The sequence below is a fragment of the Euwallacea similis genome, chromosome 21, assembly GCF_039881205.1.
Source record: "Euwallacea similis isolate ESF13 chromosome 21, ESF131.1, whole genome shotgun sequence".
Lineage (NCBI taxonomy): Eukaryota > Metazoa > Arthropoda > Insecta > Coleoptera > Curculionidae > Euwallacea > Euwallacea similis.
In genome coordinates, this window is record NC_089629.1 from 3,113,471 (window position 1) to 3,131,659 (window position 18,189).

General features: G+C 35.9%; 2 protein-coding genes across 6 annotated transcripts in view; both read right to left on the reverse strand.

Annotated features, from left to right (window-relative positions):
• by (blistery) overlaps positions 1–10,123 on the reverse strand; it is a 95,878-nt gene extending 85,755 nt beyond the window's left edge. For all 5 annotated transcript variants that reach the window (XM_066400773.1, XM_066400769.1, XM_066400772.1 and 2 more), the window contains exon 1: positions 9,981–10,123. In XM_066400773.1, coding sequence (XP_066256870.1) covers positions 9,981–10,064 — 84 coding nt within the window. In that variant the 5' untranslated portion in view covers positions 10,065–10,123. The remainder of the gene's footprint in view (positions 1–9,980) is intronic.
• A 4,513-nt stretch (positions 10,124–14,636) lies between these two features.
• On the reverse strand, positions 14,637–17,229 carry Obp73a (Odorant-binding protein 73a). The gene is made up of 6 exons (XM_066400798.1): positions 16,982–17,229; positions 16,640–16,739; positions 16,418–16,506; positions 15,437–15,472; positions 15,145–15,301; positions 14,637–15,080 (listed from the first exon to the last, which is right to left on the reverse strand). The coding sequence occupies exons 1-6, from the start codon at positions 17,048–17,050 to the stop codon at positions 14,998–15,000; spliced, it is 534 nt and encodes a 177-aa protein (XP_066256895.1). The 5' UTR covers positions 17,051–17,229; the 3' UTR covers positions 14,637–14,997.
• Positions 17,230–18,189: the final 960 nt, after the last annotated feature.

The window sequence follows — 18,189 nt, forward strand, 5'->3', positions numbered from 1 at the left end:
CACTACATGCATTAAAGAAATTCAAGTAATTTTTTTGGCATTACAGCCTAATTAACATGTTTCCCTCGCCGACTCGGTAATTTTTACGACACTTATGTTAACTTTATAAGCTGGTATGTTCGCATGTCTTAAATTGGTCTTTAATTATGCGAAGAATGGCTTCATTGAAAAAAGAAGATGCCCACACCAAACCTTTGTTGGTGGTCTTTTACGAGAACCAGTGATTGTAGGGTAATAATGGCATTTTTCCTGGTAAGAAATGTTGCTGTGGGAATGTCCTTGAACGATATATTATTGTCACCAGAAGATGATCCTTACTGAAAAGATGATCCTTACTAAAAAGATTATCCTTATTGAAAAAGTGAGGTTGGATAATATTGTTTTCCAGCAAACGAATAGAGCTTTCCTAGAACTTGACGAGCTTGAAAGTTGTATAGGCTGATGATAAAGGTTTTCCTTAGATTTTTGACAAGTGGGACTTAGGAATTCTGTCCCTTTTCTGTAAACTATTCATCCCGAACCAAATCGTCGGGGAAATTCTAGGATATTGGATCCCTTATTCTATATAATCTCAGTCTTTCCATGTGAGTTATTTTTAGTTTCGATCTTGGGGCGAGCTGTATCCTCTAGACGAATTTATTTCTCTTCGTAACAATCCTGGACGGTTCTTTTTGTAGTGGCTGCAACTTGAGGCTCGGCCCTTTTTCGTAGAGGTTGGTGTATCGCTTCTCAGGTTCAGGCTAATTTTTGAAAAAATTTTTTTAACACAATTGTCCCGGAGGTTTTCGAGGTATCAGAGTTTTAAATTTGAAAACAGACAAAAAGGAGGTACTATGGCAATCGCACCATCCTGTGTTATAGGTACTTATTGAATTCTAAGTTATTTCATTAAAGAACCTATAGCCGAAGGCTATTGGCATTCAATAAAGTTAAATAATTCTACGAACCAATTTGTCATAAATAATAAAAGTCACAATGTTACTAATATGTAAACGTCTGTGCAAAATGGTTATTACCTAGGTGTGTCTAATTGCCGATTGATACCCATTAAAAGTGCAGATTTTGTAAATAAATCTAGCGTTGTTATTGAATATGAAGTAAAAGCTACAGCAATTCAGGTAGTTTCGCTCTAATTTACGAGATACATAAATGGGTCACAGAGAAGTCCTGTGGTCAATTCACTCTGGGCTAGACCCAATACCAACCAAATCATTAGATGAACTGCCAATAGCGTAAGAAAGGTTTTAGCCACTGGTTTAACCACAAGGTTTACTACTACTTCGAACATGGGCTGCAGCATACATTTTAAAAATGTCAATTCCACCTCTATTCTCTAAAATTGAGGGATTGTAGGTTCCCACAATGGTTACCAGAATGTTCATTCACTTCATTTAATAGATTTTTACCCACTTTTTTCTAGCAATTGAAAGGATGGTTGTCTCCATGCGCATTCTTCTACCATGGTAATACTGCCTTAAACCGACCTAGACACTATTCAACCAGTAATCTCTTTCAATAAATCAAAGGTCACGTTCAGCTTACTCTCAATGTTCCCATATCTGTTTTCTTCGACGATGATAAAGTCATGAATGTATTAATAATACCTTCGGTGGTCTTTAAACCTCAGATGGCTAAACACGCCCAAAAAAGAAAATCAACCCAACATTGTAAACGTTCCGCAGGTCATTCATTATTCATTGGGATTATTTAAATTTGTCCTGAATCGGGTTGATCGCTACCCATGAATGCGGTTTGCAATTGATGTCCACTCATTGTTTCGCAATTTTTCTTGTGTTTCATGATCGTGTCGAATCATAAATCATAACTTTTCACTGAGCGTGAGATAAGAATCAAACCACCTTTCGTTGAGACAAAAATCCACGCACCTTAGTCAAAATTAATATCCTGATTTAATTTCGGTCGACGTTGAGAGGAACATTAAGTCATTTCAACTGCAGTTTTCATTCCTCTTTCTTCCCAGCAGGCAGACAGTTAAATTGCCATGTCAAAAGTGATGTATCACTCTATTGCCAGTTTGGGATTTAACCCGTAATAAAAGAGAAACAATTTCGGTTTATGGTCCCTGTATGAAAATTTATATAGTATAGAAAAGCTGATACTGAGAGTGAAAAAGAGCATAATTTCAACCTTGCCTGTTGTAAAATGGACTATGAACTCATGTGAAACACCATGAATTCTCAGGACAGGGATTGCGTAAAATACTGAAGATGTGTATGCATGTCAGAGCGGCTTTCCAGTTAGTTATCTTGTTCATTGAAAAATTCACTTTGTGCAGCGATGTAGGCCAATTTTGCCATAGACAATTTTGAAATTAATTCCCTTAATTGGTACAACCCACATGCATTCGCCACAGAAGTCACGTTTAGCAGCTACAAATAGCGATTGGCTAAGTTTATTCGGGCCGTTTCACATAATTCAAACTTTACTGCTCGGACCAGAAATTCGCAACTTTTTACATCTTTCGGCTTTAATTGTGTGACAATTCGTTTGAGGGAAAATTGTCTCTGAAATTAGGAGTTCCTTACTCTTTAAGTACCACGTCTCAGTTACATCCCCATGACCTAAAGTTAAGGCGCAACACTAAAGCGCACAAAGTTAAAGCAAACTCTCCATCCATTACTACTTATGAAGTTAAACAACTTCGCATCGTTTGTTTTAATTACCCTTTAATTGCGCTTTTTAATTAAAATCTAAATAGATTACTGCAGTTTAACGCCGTCTGTTTGCCGTTTTAATTATCAAAGTAAACACGAGCATTAATCTTTCAGATGCTCGACTGGGCACTTATACGGTCAAGTTATGACGGCATTGTAGAAACGTCATTTATGGCGAGTTGCTGAGAGCTTTTTACCACGTGCAAGTAATACTCGGTTTAAAGTTCAGTTTTCGTTTTCAATTCCAAAAATTTAGTCTTTCGCGATATGGTGCTCAATGCATTTCAGATATCATAGATAACTCTTTTCTCAATATCGCTTTGAAAAGAGTTTCAATCGCTCACTATACAAACTCAATAAAAGCCCAATGAAGCATCTAGGACGTTTACAGACTGGGCAATGAAAAGAAAATTCTTGACTTTCCTCCTTAACGTTCCGAATTTATCCTCGAAGTCGAGGGTGAAAATGTGGAAAAATAGAGTAAAAGATAAGACAGATATTTCCTGTCACACACGTGTTTCCTTTTTGGATGTTTTTCCCTGGGTCTCGTCACATATAATGCTTTACTAACACATTTCTCACTTTTGAAAATGTATTTTAATGTAAAATAACTCGTGACACGGTGCTTTCTTCTTTTTACCAGCTTGGCGCGAAATCTAACGCTCGAGCCTGGTAATAAAGCAGGGGAGTGAAGCTTCCAGGGCCAAATGGGTACAAGTGAGAATCAACTTTATTGCAGGTATCGACCTACTTTGCATGCGGATCTGTTCTAGTCCTCTAAGAGTGAAATATTAATCAGTCTTCCATTTGAATAAAGATTATCAAAGCTGTTGTCACAGAAAGGTGAATGCCTGCATACGAAATGCCGGATGAAAAGCCCAACTTGCAAGGCATTTCGGTTGATTTGGACGTAGGAAGCTACATGCAGTTACCGTTTGGTAATAATTATGTGTTACCGGTTTTCCTTATGCGGATAAGTTAGATGTTACTAGTTCGCACAGAACAGTCGAGAGGATGTATGGCTACTGATATGCCCGTATATCTCCGGTGGTTATTTGTTTTTCTTGAAATTTCGCGTCCTGGAAATTGATTGAATTTTGCAGAATTTTCAGGTTTTACAAAGGAGCTCGTGATGTAACACTGGATGACAGAATCCTGATATGAAAATAATGATTTATCGAGTTTTAAAAAGGGAAATTTTGCATCAATAGTCCACGATTCGACTGGATAACATTAATCATGAGGCAGCCTGCCATCCTGAAGTGTATGTGGTTACACCATGGATAGGAAAAGTCAAGTACCCTACTGCCACACATTCGGCAATTCATTTCTATGCAAGGCGCGAAGGGTAAAGTCTCAACAACGGTTATCAGTTCTGCCATATCTTCACCAACTTTGAACCACTCTTGATTTTATTCAGGTTGTTTAACAAAAAATCCTTGATCCATATTAAAATACCCACATTTTCACCTCTGCACGTATGATTGCTTCTTAGAAGCCCATAAAGCGTAAATTGTCATGCTTGAGACCGTCACAATATAAAAATAAAGTCATAAACTTTCAACATTACCATTCCTGGGCCATGTATAGGAATTTAAAACAATACATCAAAAGGACCATTGTTTTGTTATGATAATTTCAGTTTTGTTTAACTAGGACAGTAAAATTTCGAGGTGATTTTACAATGCAAAGCAGCCTTTGCGGTTGTATCTTTTTACGCTACACTTAAAAGTGTTACGGTTTAGTTATGGTCATACGCGAAATAACGCTAATTAGCTCTAACTAGGAAACATTTTTGGATTTTTGGACAATTTCACAGCTGGTCCATTAGAGGGTTGCGTGGAGAACATGGAAATTACAGGATCTCTCATAATTACTTCCAAATTGGGAGTGGAAAGGTTGGAAATTTGGGGATCGATGCCCAAATTGGCCCGTAAACCCAATTAAGACTCCATTATTGTAACGCAGGATTAATGACTGGGATTTTGGGAATAAAGATGTCCTCCGAGGCCGTTTATAAGAGCATCCTTAATATACTTCTGTATTTCAGAAGTGGTTAGTTCAGCTCTAAATGTGGCTGTATTAATTTCCAACGTAAAATTTGGGGTTCACTGACTGCAGCTATAAAAATGAGTCATAGGGACGCTCCTAACTTTTCATGTCACTCTCATGGCAGTTAAATTAATCATTTCGCTATTACGATAATTATTAAAGTCATTCACTTTTGTAGGGCACCATTGTCAGGGTTAACAACTCTGTACAGAAAACCCTGTAAGGTCATAATGTTTGAATCGTCAGTTCGTCGCTGAGTACCTCAGTTTATCAACTGCGTGTATGTTTTATTTTTACTTGTACCCAATAATAGCATCAAAACAATCATAAAACATTCTTGAGCGCAAATGGCATGTGCATTGGAAGAGTTAAAAATAAATACTGTTCAATGGCTGTCTGCAACTTGGTAATTACCATTACCCAGATGCCTTTTGGCGATTAAATTGAACAGTCTTGCTTGTGAATATCCATTTGCTTCAATTGCTTCTCAAGGGGTTTCAGACACTTAAGTGGAAGTTTTGACCCCCAAATCCCCATCTGAAACTTTTTTAACACAAAAAACTGGTAAAGCAATTCTCACTAATGACATTAGGAGAGGTACTTAAAGCCTCGATAATGAACTATGTAACTACATAAAATAATACTCAATTTCGCCAACTCTGGGACAAAACCGAAGCCAATTACTCAGCAATAAATTGCAGCCTAAGACAAAATCGTGTGATATTTTCAGGATGATCGCACAGACTCTTCCCTAATCGTGGATTACCATAAAAACATAATTATATAGCAATATTGCCACAGCAACAAAATAACAACACGAATGGACGGGCCAAGCATTCCTAAATTATCCAAGATAGTCGTCATTTGAATATGGTTGTTTCGAGTACAGTTATAATAATTATTGCTTTGGAATTCAGTGACAGTACTATAGGAGATTATTATTCAGGGTTCAATGGGTTTTAATTAACTTTGAACGACTCAAAGGAAAGATTGCGAATGTGTGCATGGAAGAAAAATGCCTTTGGAAGTATCAAATTGTTTCGACGTAAAAGTTCCTCCAATAAGCTTCGATAATTCTCATCTTCACGCGTTAAAACGTCTTAAATTACTTAATGCCCCTCGTCAGCACATGGAAAGTTAAGTGAACAAACATGTTATGCGGGCCCAATAACCCATAGACGAATAAGGGTCATGTTCGGATTTGTGTATTTTAAGGGTGTGAATCTTTAATTTTCTCTCAACAAACCATCGAACTATTTTAAAATTTAAACACGGATTTATGGTACATCGAACTAAAGCATGTTATTGATCATCGCTTATCTGTATTGTGTAACAACAGTTTACGCTGCACCATAAATAATCCCAATTCCAGCTTTTTTTGGAAAACACAAACTCACAGATAATGGCTGTGACAACAATCAGCCCAAGTGCCCATTTCAAACGAGAATGTCATAACAATTTACAATTTAAAATTTAAAATTGCAATGTAATTAGCGGATGTTTATATGGAATCGCTAATGAGTTTCCATTAAGCAACGGAATTGCGTAATTACGTCCATCACCGCTGACCTTGACATTGGTAATTCTTTTAACTTTAAAGAGAATGAAAATGGAATTTTCTGTACACATATTTGTATGTTTCCTCGAAGAGTCTCGATCCTGAACTCGGAACTATACGTGGGAGCATATATTTCTCTTGCCATATTTTATGCTCTGCACGACATGTTTATGATACACCTCGGCGTTTAAAATTTGTGAACTATATGCCCAACCTTGCAGACAAACTCTAAGTAAGAAATGTTATGTGGAATATGTAAATTATTACACAAAAACAAAATTGCAGGAGAATAATAAGGATTAAAAAGGTAAACACTTAAACGACGTTAGTTTTATTATGTGCCTTAACAGTATGAGGTTTCTGTTTTAATACAAAAAGGAGATATCTGCTGATTTTATTACTCTACGGTCTTAAAACTCAATAGCTTCCCACGATGAAATAAAACCCCTCGGATTATTTTGGCATAAAACCCTTTTTTTCTTTTGGCAATAAAGTGGTAACAAATACGTGTGAATAAAAATTTAGTTTTTAGTGTCCACAAATTTGAGATTTCTATTTAAAAAGCTTTTACTTTTCAGTCATTTATTAACGTATTAGATGTGGAGATGGCGCCAAGCGTAACCTACGCATGGCCCCATCTGCACATCTTATACATAAACACCATGCGTGGCGCCATCTTGATGGCAATACCCTCTTCATCTTTTTGCATTCACTTTCGGTTTTAGCCTTAACCAGTTGCAGATAAAATATATTAACTCTTAGATTACATTAATGCAGTGAAGACACTATTCTAATATCAATTAAACTCTTTTCCCATGAGGCTTTATGCAAAATCACCATTGCAAGATGCATTTAACACCTAGGTCTTACGCAAATGCTGACATTACTTAAATAAAAGATGCCTGCAAGAGCACGCAATTTAATGGATATGTACCTCCTTCTAAATCTTTTTTAGTGTTAATTAATATTACCTAACATTAGAGCCAAACTACTACCTTTCGGACAATTATTGGGCAATCAGCAATGATAAAGGACATTCAGACTAGTCCTGGTACCATTATTACAACAAAAAAGTAACTGTTTCGCATTAAATAACTGTTATTGCGTTAATTTTACCGAAATTAATTTCTGTATGGTCATAACAGAAGGTCTCCGATGTTGAAACCGAGAAACAGATAGAATAATAGGATAATGCATTTTGAGTTATCAAACAATGAAATCTGTTTCTTGCTTCATTTACTTCCTGTTGAAGATAAAAAATCGCAGCAATACTCACACTCACTTACACCAAGGGCGTAAAGCCAGTTAATCCACTACCGAAAGGGTCATAAGTCACTGTCGCAAGTTGATACTCTTTACATTGTTGTAATGTATCATGTCAGGTTGCGGAAAATGAATATCCTGAAATATCCTTCCCTGATATTCCTTGTTTGAGATATTTCGAACTCGAAATGGATGGTTAATACGAGGGCTGATAGGGACATCAAAGGGAAATTGAGAACTTGAAATGTAAGAAATGGGAGAGAAATAAAACACAAATCGATCTAATGAAGTGTGAAAATCAAGGATTTAATAAAGTTTCCTGTATTTGATAAGAGCATAGATATCAACTAAGGGTAGAACCCTCTAAGGGTGGAAAAAAAAACAGCCAAGGCTCACCTCCTTTAAAGATTATTTTCTCTGGCAACTTCTCTGGAAATTTTTATACCTTCAATGTCACATTATCTTGCATTACCTTCTCGAGATATGCAAATAAATGTAATTTGCTTTTAGATCTTCGAATTTATATTGGAACCGACTGAAATCCCCACTGGATACAACATCCGTAGCAATCTTACTATGAATCCTTGGGGTAAAACCTTATAGGTCAAATTGTTATTGTCCCCGTTTACTTGGCACTCGTGAAACAGGAAAGATGTAAATGGACCTTCAGTTTTTCCATGAAAATTGGACAGCCAAGAGGAAAGTGGCATGGAAAAGTTTCGTAAATCCCGTTTCGACTCGGTAAAATTCCTGTCATTTTCTGAGTTGTTTCGCAATAAAATTGAGTTCATTCAGCTTTTTAATAGGAGTGGCCAAACCTGTTCTAATTTCTGATATGAGAGTCACATTAATACGAATTTCTACTGTTGTAAAAAAGCTGGTTCAAAATGAACTTCTAATCCTCCAGGGTCCGAGTTGAGGTTCAATATAGAATAAAACTTGTCGAATAGAGCGCAAATAGTACCTCAAATATTTACAGATTTTCTTAGAAATGTCGAAAGACGAAAAGATGATTTTGCGACTTTCTCCGGGACTTTTTAAATTTTGCTCTTGCAATTGATCTCGAAAAATAGCTTAAATTGGTCGTGTCGGTGGAGTTCTATAAGCCCACACCAAGCGTATTCTAGGTTCGCTTTAAGTTTGTGAGATACAAGGACACTTTGACACGTAATTTCAATGTAGTAAATAACTGCCTGAAGCTCAATTTCCACAGTTCGTGGATTTCAATTAAGCTTCAATTCAATGGAGCACTCGTACAAATTTTTTTTTTTGCCATTTTTACTCGGAGCTACCCCAATTAACCCGTTAACCATGGATTCCTTAAGCAAAAAAACAAGGGTTTTTTTCAATTTAATAGTTTTTCCCTCGGAATTTGAGCTTAGCTGGATGGCCTCGGATTCTCTGGAAATGGCGATCTTCTCATATTGCAGTGAGAGGAGAATTATCACTTACTCGCAGGAATGTTTTTTTTTCGGGAAACTTTGAAAACTTTAATGGTAACTTTTCAAGTAATTTTCCACCGTCAATTTAGTGTAGGAAGAGGTGCTATAATACCTAAAAGACTGTCATAGAACCCTGGATTGTCCATAGTCATTGTATGTGAGTTTAATTAAAAAAGGAAAACGAATGTCTTCGACATGTTTTGTTATGCTGCTTTCGCAGAAGGAACCTAATTTTTATGAGCGCGGTATCACAAAATCGACCCAAAGATAAAGAAATGTTTTTGAACAAAATGGCCATAATGTAATCAAGTTATCGCTTTTGAGGACAAAAATTGTCTTTCATTTACATTGCAAAATACGCAATGACTTTGTGAACAACCCAAAAATTCGATTCGAGTACAACAGGTTTACTCGTAAAGTTTTCGACTTTCAAAGCTGAAAGCTTTTAGAGGATTACGCGCGAAGCTAAACGCATACTAAAGCGCTCAACTTCAATGCTTAAAGAATCTCTATTCGACTCGTATAATCAAATTAACATCATTTCGCACCTCAAACAACAAATAAAATGTACAGCAATGTCAAGGATAAGTAACAATAATTGCATTTACACATTGTGTGTATTGTCGGCGTCTTCTTTATAAGCACTAAACGAACAAAGTTGCTTTTGTTCACGTTGCCGAACATAACATCTGGTATTGCTTTAGGAGCGTTAGGATTTGTGAGGGTTCGTTCCTTTACTTTTCTGCTATTCCGAGAAGAGTAAAATTATGTAATGCCGAGAAAATGCATATTATTATGAAAATGGGAATTTGCTGCGAGCTTTATTGGAGAAAAGTTCGCTTATATTTTGGGGCAAAAATACACTTTTTACTGGTTCAATAGCCGCTCGATAGGTTCCTTTCCGGAATTTTCAAACTCATAAATACCGTTATGTGAGGAAACTTTGGCAAATTTCTATCGCCTAAAAATATTTCTTAAGTTTTAAGTTACCTTCAGCAGTAGATGAATAGGGGGACTAATGGTAGGTGCCCTCTTCTTTTCCTGATTACATAGACATGATTTAATCCACGGCATCTCGCTAAAAGCCAAACAACTAAGTCAATGTCTTTTTTACACTTGTCGACCAAAAACTCACTATTAGCTTTAAAGTTCTACGCTAGTTACTGCTACATTTTTTCCTTTCAGCAATTTTATTGGTCTTTTTACAAAATTTTAGAGCCAAAAAGTCTTAATCAGAGGAATTAATTTAACACGTAAAGAACCGAAACAAAAGCGAAGCTGGGGGGTTAGTAAAGCTAGAGCGGATGTCTTTTGTATTTTTGGGGGGGTATTCGCTAAATCATCTTATTGGTCGAAAGGAGCGACACGTGCGATCCGAGCTTACTATACGTGCGACATGGTGCGCTCGATATCGAGCTTTCGGTTTCCCGGACGCAACTGAATGTTATTTGACACATATCGGCCCGGCACCGGCAGTCCGGAACTGGAGACACAGCCTCCTTCGCAGCGCCGCACAGTGGTTCGAAGAACCGGCTTGAAGGATCAAAGTTGAATCCAGGGGCTCTGGTAGTGGTACCCGTGAACCTATGGCACAGGCTTGACATCGGCCCTTAGTCTAGACTTCTTAGCGCCTTTCGTAGGCACTAGAGAAGCTGGCACCTACCAAAGGTTGATGTGTTCTATTCGCATTGTATAGGGGGTCTAAGATAAGGATGTCAAGTATGGGGATTTCGCAGACGATATCATATACTTATGTTGTACGAAAATAAATGCAGGATTTCAGATCGTCTTCATTTTAATTTTCTGAATCATTATGTGTTTACATTCGATTTGTCACTTATTTACACAATTTCAACATTCAATAATCCTCTTTCAAAGGATAATATTTGTTTACCTCGATTGCTTTTCGCTAGCTCCCAATAATTCAGCCTTCTTCAATATATAAAGATTTTCAAGTGATTTCCTTATGTAAGATTAAACTCTGCTAAAGCGCTAAGCGCACAGCACGCAACATCAACTTTTGAGGTGGTGCCAGTGTGAGTGAGAGCACCCTATCCAGAGATGGTTCAGAAAATTTCAGCCTCGAAAACAAAAAAAGGCTAGAAAGAAAATCTTGCCTTGATGTTGTCGATCTGCGGAATGTGGTTGAAGAAAATCTCATAATAACGGTTGGGAACCTTGCAAAAAACTGTTAGTTAGTAAATCAACTGTTGTTGGCCAGCTCGCGGCGATCTATAAGGTCAAAAAGCTGGAAAAATGGGTTTCTCACGAGTTGAGGAATTGACGAAAAAGCCTTCGATATGAAGTGCGCTCTGCTCTCCTTTGCCGTGAAAATAACGAACCTTTTCTGAGCAAATGCATCGCAAACTTGCTGTTCTCAAACCTGCTTTAATGAATCGAAAGGGACCGATTTTGTTGCATGATAAATTACGGGAGCTTGAATACGAGACCCTGCCTCGCTCGACGTACTTTCCAGGCCTCTCGCCGACGGCCTATCACTTTTTAGCTATTTGGATAACTTCATGAAAGGAAAAAAAATTAGCGACCACCAGGGGGTGAAAAATGACTGTTTGGAATTCTTCAATTCTAAAGATATAAACTTTTATTTCGAAAGTACGGAAAAGCGAGAAATGCGTTGAAAAAACTGTATTGATTGCAATGGAGCCTACTTTATTTTATTCTCGGACAGCTTAATATGTCCCTACTTGTGTAATAACTAAACGTTCATCAGTCTTATTTGACTTTAAACACCTCTGAGCATTGTGGACCACTGTACGCGGATCTGACTTAACACACAAGTTGAGGGCGGGCTGGAGTTAGCTCGCAGCCTAATGACATCGGGTCCGATGGGCACAGGCTACCATCAATGACCATGCAGCTGGCCATTGTTAAAGCCACAATCGTTTTGTTATGTTTACGTTCTGTGCATTGACCTTGGTAAAGTTTTGTTGTTAAATGCCTATTTATTGTCCGGAGAACATGAGCAGTACAACGGGACGTGATGTTGCATCCCATGACAAAACCCTAGATGACTATGATTATCATAGAAGATTATAGTGGGTAAAAGTTCAATTCCATGGGTTTACGCTATAACCGGATATCGTTTTTTGTATATGATCAGAAAAGAAAGTCTCCGATTGCAACAATTAAATTATAATTCTCATTTTACCTGCCGCAATGGCCTTGGATTGCAATTGACTGAGTAATGTATCCAATTATCTAACTTATGGACTACAATACGAGTTGCATTGTTTAAGACATCAGCATTGGATTTCTGTATTAATTTCAACAACGCGCCTATCTCGCAGCGTTCTGATGAAAAATTTTATTAGCACACAATGATACAAATACCATTTCTATGGTTCTCAATCTTGGGCATTCTTTAATCACCGAGCTTCGATTCCATTTCTTAAACACCTATAACAAATGGTCTAAATTGATCTGACCACTTCTTTAGTGTTACTTCACGTAAGCATGCAAGATGGTATGGACTGTGGTATGGTATCTACTCCAGTAAATTCAATCGATCAAAAATCACTCAAATATCAGATCAGCTTTCAGATTGAAATTAAATCTGATTATAATTTCAAGTTGTGACCACAATACCGACCTATAAACTTCCTAATCATGACTTTTTGATTCTTATCGCGCCCACAACCACGATGGTGGTCCTAGTTATCGGTTATGGGATCGGTATGTTTCAGATACTCGTGGTTTATGAGGAAGCACTCGGAAATGTATACGGTAAATTGATACTGCCCATTGAAAGATACCAGAGGTTTGGTTTAGGCCCTCCTCGGCTTTAAATCTTTTTGGTTGGGAAATTGATGAGTGTGTTTAATGAGAGGTCTCAAGGTACTAGGAGCGTCCTAAAAATTTTGTCCCTCTACTTGAGATATTTTCAACAAATTCGCTCCTATACATTTCGTGCCACTGATAGTCGTTTTCCAATGATTTATTCGGTTCCTAATTGAATTTATAAGCACTCGACCAGCTACCAGGAGATAGTTTACAGTACTTCTTGTGAGGACAATACACACGCGATTGATATTTTTACCATGATGGTATATGCAGTAATGTAGTAGCCAACGGAGCTTGTTTTATGTTGCTTAGGAAAGATATCTATGAGTTCTTAGAACCCGCGTGCTTTACCGCAAACTCCTGGAATGTGTTGTAAAATGGTGGCGAAAATTGGCGTCATCCGTTGTGTTGATAACCGGAATTATAGGGAGGAGGAGAAGTGAGTTAAATGTCGGAAAAAGGCAAAGAAAATCTTGAAAAATTGTTGTTTTTTTTGGAAATCTGCTCTTGGCTTCATTTTTCTTCGTGAGATCTACGCTTAAGAGTGGCTATCAGCCAAGGGGTCATTACTCATCAGTCCTTGCTTATGTACTTATCGTTACTTAAACATCCCAAGCTTACAGCATGGCTTACATCGTCATTTATTTCTGGGGATTCAAGTAATTCGGTTTCGTTAAGACATAAGACCTCAACTAACTCAATAAATTTACCTGCAATATTATTATTGTAATATAGTTTCTTGATTTAATGGTGAATGAAAATTATTATATTAATTAGTTTGCACTTGTATTCTTAATAGACCAAAGTTTATCAACATAATCTTTATGCAAAAATATTATTATATGGCTAAATTTGCCTTATACGAAAGATTTCGATATACAAAGTGTCAAAATTTTATTTATTTTTACGAATTTTACCTATAGCTCAGACAATTTTTGAGATATTTAATTCAAATTTTCTCACGAGGATATTCATTTATGGAGAGAAGGGTCAAGTAGTTATTATGAGATGATACTTTCTATAAACTCAGATACTATTTCATCTATATTATTTTATTTACATATTACTTGCTTTACCATGTTTGGATGTAGAATTATACTTTTGAAAAGTCCTGCGAGTGTCTACATGTATCCTTTGCCAACAGAAGGAGATACAAACTTATATTTGACAATAAATTTGCTGGGTAGGCCTCTTAAATTCGATTATGACATTAAAACTGCGTTTACCTAGTTGCAAAATTGTTTTTTTACTGACTATCAGGCAAAGAATTAATCAGGCTATTTTTGTCACAGTACGATTATCCATCGCACGTTCTGAAAGCTATAGTGAATGTGAAGGCTAAAGAGCAATTATTGGCAATCGATTTTGTAACAAGAGTTTTTATTTAAAATACTCTCATTCATTTATTTTACACTACAGATTTCCTAGGATTTTAAATTCTTCATTGTTTTATTGATTGAAAATCATTAATCAGTAGGGTATAAGGAGAGGAACAGCCAGCTTCTTGTATAGTAAGTATTTCAAGATCAAAAATATTATGGAAGACTAACCAACAGTAGATAGTGATATATTTATCTTAATTAACCATAGGTGAAACTGAGTGCTTTTGCACAATTTTCAAGGCTATAGTAAAACGGATTTCTTCAATTCTTGTAGTATTTAATTATGTTGCTCAGTGACTATCGCAGTTTTTGTGCTCTTTTAAATAAAACGTATGATTGTTAATCCACACATAATTGCAGTAATAATACTGACGGTAGAAGTGTCTTATCAAGATTGTGTCAAGTCAATTTTATAGTTTTTATGACAATTATAGGTATCAGAAACAGAACTAAAACAAGGAAATACAAATTATAAAAAATCTTTATTATTAATATAGTGCTTAGTGGTTATACATATATTATTCATACTTAAATACTTAATTTAATCAAGATATTTTTTTTACTTTTGACTAGATAATTGTGACATACTTTTACTACCTATTTCAAAGCTTTTAAATTCTGTACATACCTACCACCTAACTAACATTGCTTTCATATATTTACCAATGCCAAAATCCCTATATTACAATATTCAAACTCTGATACACAAAAATTAATAAAGCCATATAAATTACAGTTTTGAAAGGATATTTTTGACCTTAAATTTCATTTAAAAACTAAAAATTTTGTCACTTTTTTATTTGAGCATTTTTTTAACCTCAGCTTCAAGGTGTTTGTCCACAATATTTAGCCACTTCTTCTGAGACACAATCAAAGACATTGTATGCAACGTCACAGGATGTAGAAGCTATGAACAATAAAAGTTTTATCAATTATTAATTTTAATTTAATTTTCTGAATCTTCTGTTTACCAGTTACGTTCTGAGATGCCACAGCATAAGTTTTCTGAGCCTTCATCAAACATGTAGTTACCGCTTGTAATGTCGCCAAAACATATTCCTTTTGGGTGATTCCTTCAGTGTAAAGAGAGACCAAACCATCGACCGTGGGGAATCCATATTCATTCACCTAAAGGATCAAAAGTTTTAAAGCAGACAGCAAATTGTGACAAAGAAACGTTTGAGATTTTTTAAATTTCTAAGTTTTTTTTCTTATATTTTTGTAGGATCTATATAAAATATGTATACATTTTACTATACTTACAGCCTTCATCTTTCTGTAAACACATTGAAGAAGGCACTAAAAATAGGAAATAAAACATTAGTTTCTTATTTCGGTAATATATAAAAATCTCTACACAACACACTGAGTTTTATTACAATTAAATTCCTTCTTAATTTCCATAACCATAATATGTTTTTTATCCCAACGTTTTTTCTCAATTTTTAAATTGAGCAAACTAAGAGAACAGAAAATGAAATTTATTACAGTCAATTTCTCCGATTTAATATCTCAAATTGTAAAAAGTAAGAAATCCGGAACTATTGGTATTGACTAGTCAGGTAAAGTAAATATCGACATTTACGGTGTATGTCTTATGCACTTTAACAAATCCAGTAGCTTACCTATTATAGACCAATTAAGAAGAGTCTAACCTGCTTAGTCGCCTGTGTAACGTGTAACACACTTGTTGCATTAAATTAAAATTTTAGTTTCATTTAATTTCACTTTAATAACGTACAGAAAAATTTTGATTTTAATAAACTTGCCTCACTTTCCTTTTCATGGTAATGACCAATTAATTAAGAATATTTAAGGGCACTAGAATCAGCCATTTTACATAAATGTCTTTAAGAACAATTTACAAAGTTATCTTCAAACTGTAATTTTAGATTACACCGAGTGTCACTGCAATTTACTAAATTGCATACTTTCTATGAGGCATTGATAACGCACACGAATGCGGGCAATGGAAAGTTCATGGACATCCTATAAAGACAATTAAAACCACTTTACTATGACTAGACATGATAAATTATCTTCAGAAGGTATTTCGTCAAAGACCTAAAAAGGACTATTTTGACATCGATCACAATTTCATTAAATTCCCTATGAAATAGTAATTAGTGGCTTACGCAAAATTTGTCATGCTGAACCATCGTGGTTACATTGTAGTAATTTGTTAAGCAGGACTATGTGCATACAATACTAACAAAATTTACTGCATGTAATGTGGATACTTACTCCTGCAATCTTCTTTTCATCTTCGCTAAATGTTGACCTCCTTTTCCTGCTGACTTTGTGCTCGTTTACGTTAAGCGCTTCAAGTGCTTCTGTAATACAAATTTTATTATACATTTTGCCTTAATTTTGTCCGTTTTGTGCTTAATCACACCACTGCCTTCCTGATCAAGTTTTACGTAACTCTCAGTCTAATTAAAGAGATTCAATTATTATGTAACTGACCTGACAAAATTGCAATTTTTATTTCATCTTGGCAAGTGTTGATGACTTCTTCAATCCTCTTTGGTGCAGCTGTAGGAATTTCGCATTTATTGTTTACCTTCTGTAACGAGAAAGAAATGTGAATCAGATGCAAAAAAGTTATGATAAATCTTCCAAGGCGAATTAACAGGTGTCCGCCCTAATATATAATTATCAAAACGTGAGGACCAAAATGAAAATTAAACAATAAAGTGGCTCTATGATGAAAAATCTTAGACAGAAATGTACATCCAGTGCCATTTTGAAAATCCACATGCTTCATTTGAAATTATGTCGTATGAACCGACAATCCTGAATTCTCACCTGAAGAGCTGAAGCTGCCAAACCCATCATCACAACCAAAACTGCAACGACTTTCCCTACACAAATCATTTTTCTTAAATTTTTCTTGGTGTCGCTCTTGCAGTTCCCTCAGAAGCAACTGGAGTACCGAAGCAAACTGACAATAGAGTTAATTATACGATCGATTACAAAAAGTAGTTCTTGCGAAATATATATTCTACTCCTTCTTCTGCATGCCCCCCAGCTGCGGTGCCTACTCTATAGAACCACAACCGGCTCGAATACATTTTATGTCCGTACCCAGTTAGTTGTTTATCATACTTGGTTGGAAAAATGAGAGTAGGGTACCTTTATTTATGCAAGAAGTAGTTAATTTATTGAAATGCGCTAAAGCGGGCGTTAAAATGAACAAAAACGTATGATTATAAGTTGGTGCCGTTCGTTCGGGTCCATCAGATTGGGTTAGGAAAATTGTTCTGTTTATGTGAAAAAGGAAAGGAAGTTCAACTCACTGTAAACATCAAATTCATAAATCCGGCCTTCAGTTTATAAGATATCGCATTACATCTGCCACTGACTATATCTGTGCTACTTTCACTCTAAAAAAGGAATATTATATGCAAATTCTTCATTAAATAATAAAATGATGAAGTAAATTGCAGGATATAGGAATAACGCCTTAGCCGACGATATAACTCTTATATGCTAATTAATTTGGTAGTTAGTGTGAGAAGATGCATAATGTAACATCATATTGTCGTCAGACATTTTCTAATTTCTGGTAACTCGTCAATGGGCAACATGGTGCAAGAGCGCCTTGGTGTTCGTTCCGTTTACTCTGAAGGGTTGATTACAAAAATCAAGTTTTATTTACAGTTAATACTGGTCACAATCTTACAGATTGACAATAGTCGTACATAATTTTTGAGCTTTTAAGCTCACAGAAGTATTCCCAACAATATACTGAACGTCTTCGTCTTGGTCGCCATTTTAACTTCATCCTATATTGTCTTTCGGTTTATTCTTATTTCCTGTGTACACTGATTTTTGGACTGGCTTGCAGTGTACATAGAAATAAGTTTATGATGGAGCTACTATTTCTATTTGAATAATAAAATTCTATTTCTCGATTCCCTGAAGAAATAAACCGAGAAAATAACTACCAGAACTGGATTATACTACAGTCCCTTTGCCTAATAAGACAGATGAGACAATCCCGATACCTCTTT

What these genes read in the sequence shown, in the direction of transcription:
- Obp73a (XM_066400798.1), bottom strand. Translation starts at nt 17,050, where the DNA reads ATGATTTGTGTAGGGAAAGTCGTTGCAGTTTTGGTTGTGATGATGGGT. An exon ending in TGGCAGCTTCAGCTCTTCAG is followed by an intron (nt 16,740 to 16,981) that starts GTGAGAATTCAG and finishes TTCTCGTTACAG; the next exon opens with AAGGTAAACAATAAATGCGA. An exon ending in AAAAATTGCAATTTTGTCAG is followed by an intron (nt 16,507 to 16,639) that starts GTCAGTTACATA and finishes TTTGTATTACAG; the next exon opens with AAGCACTTGAAGCGCTTAAC.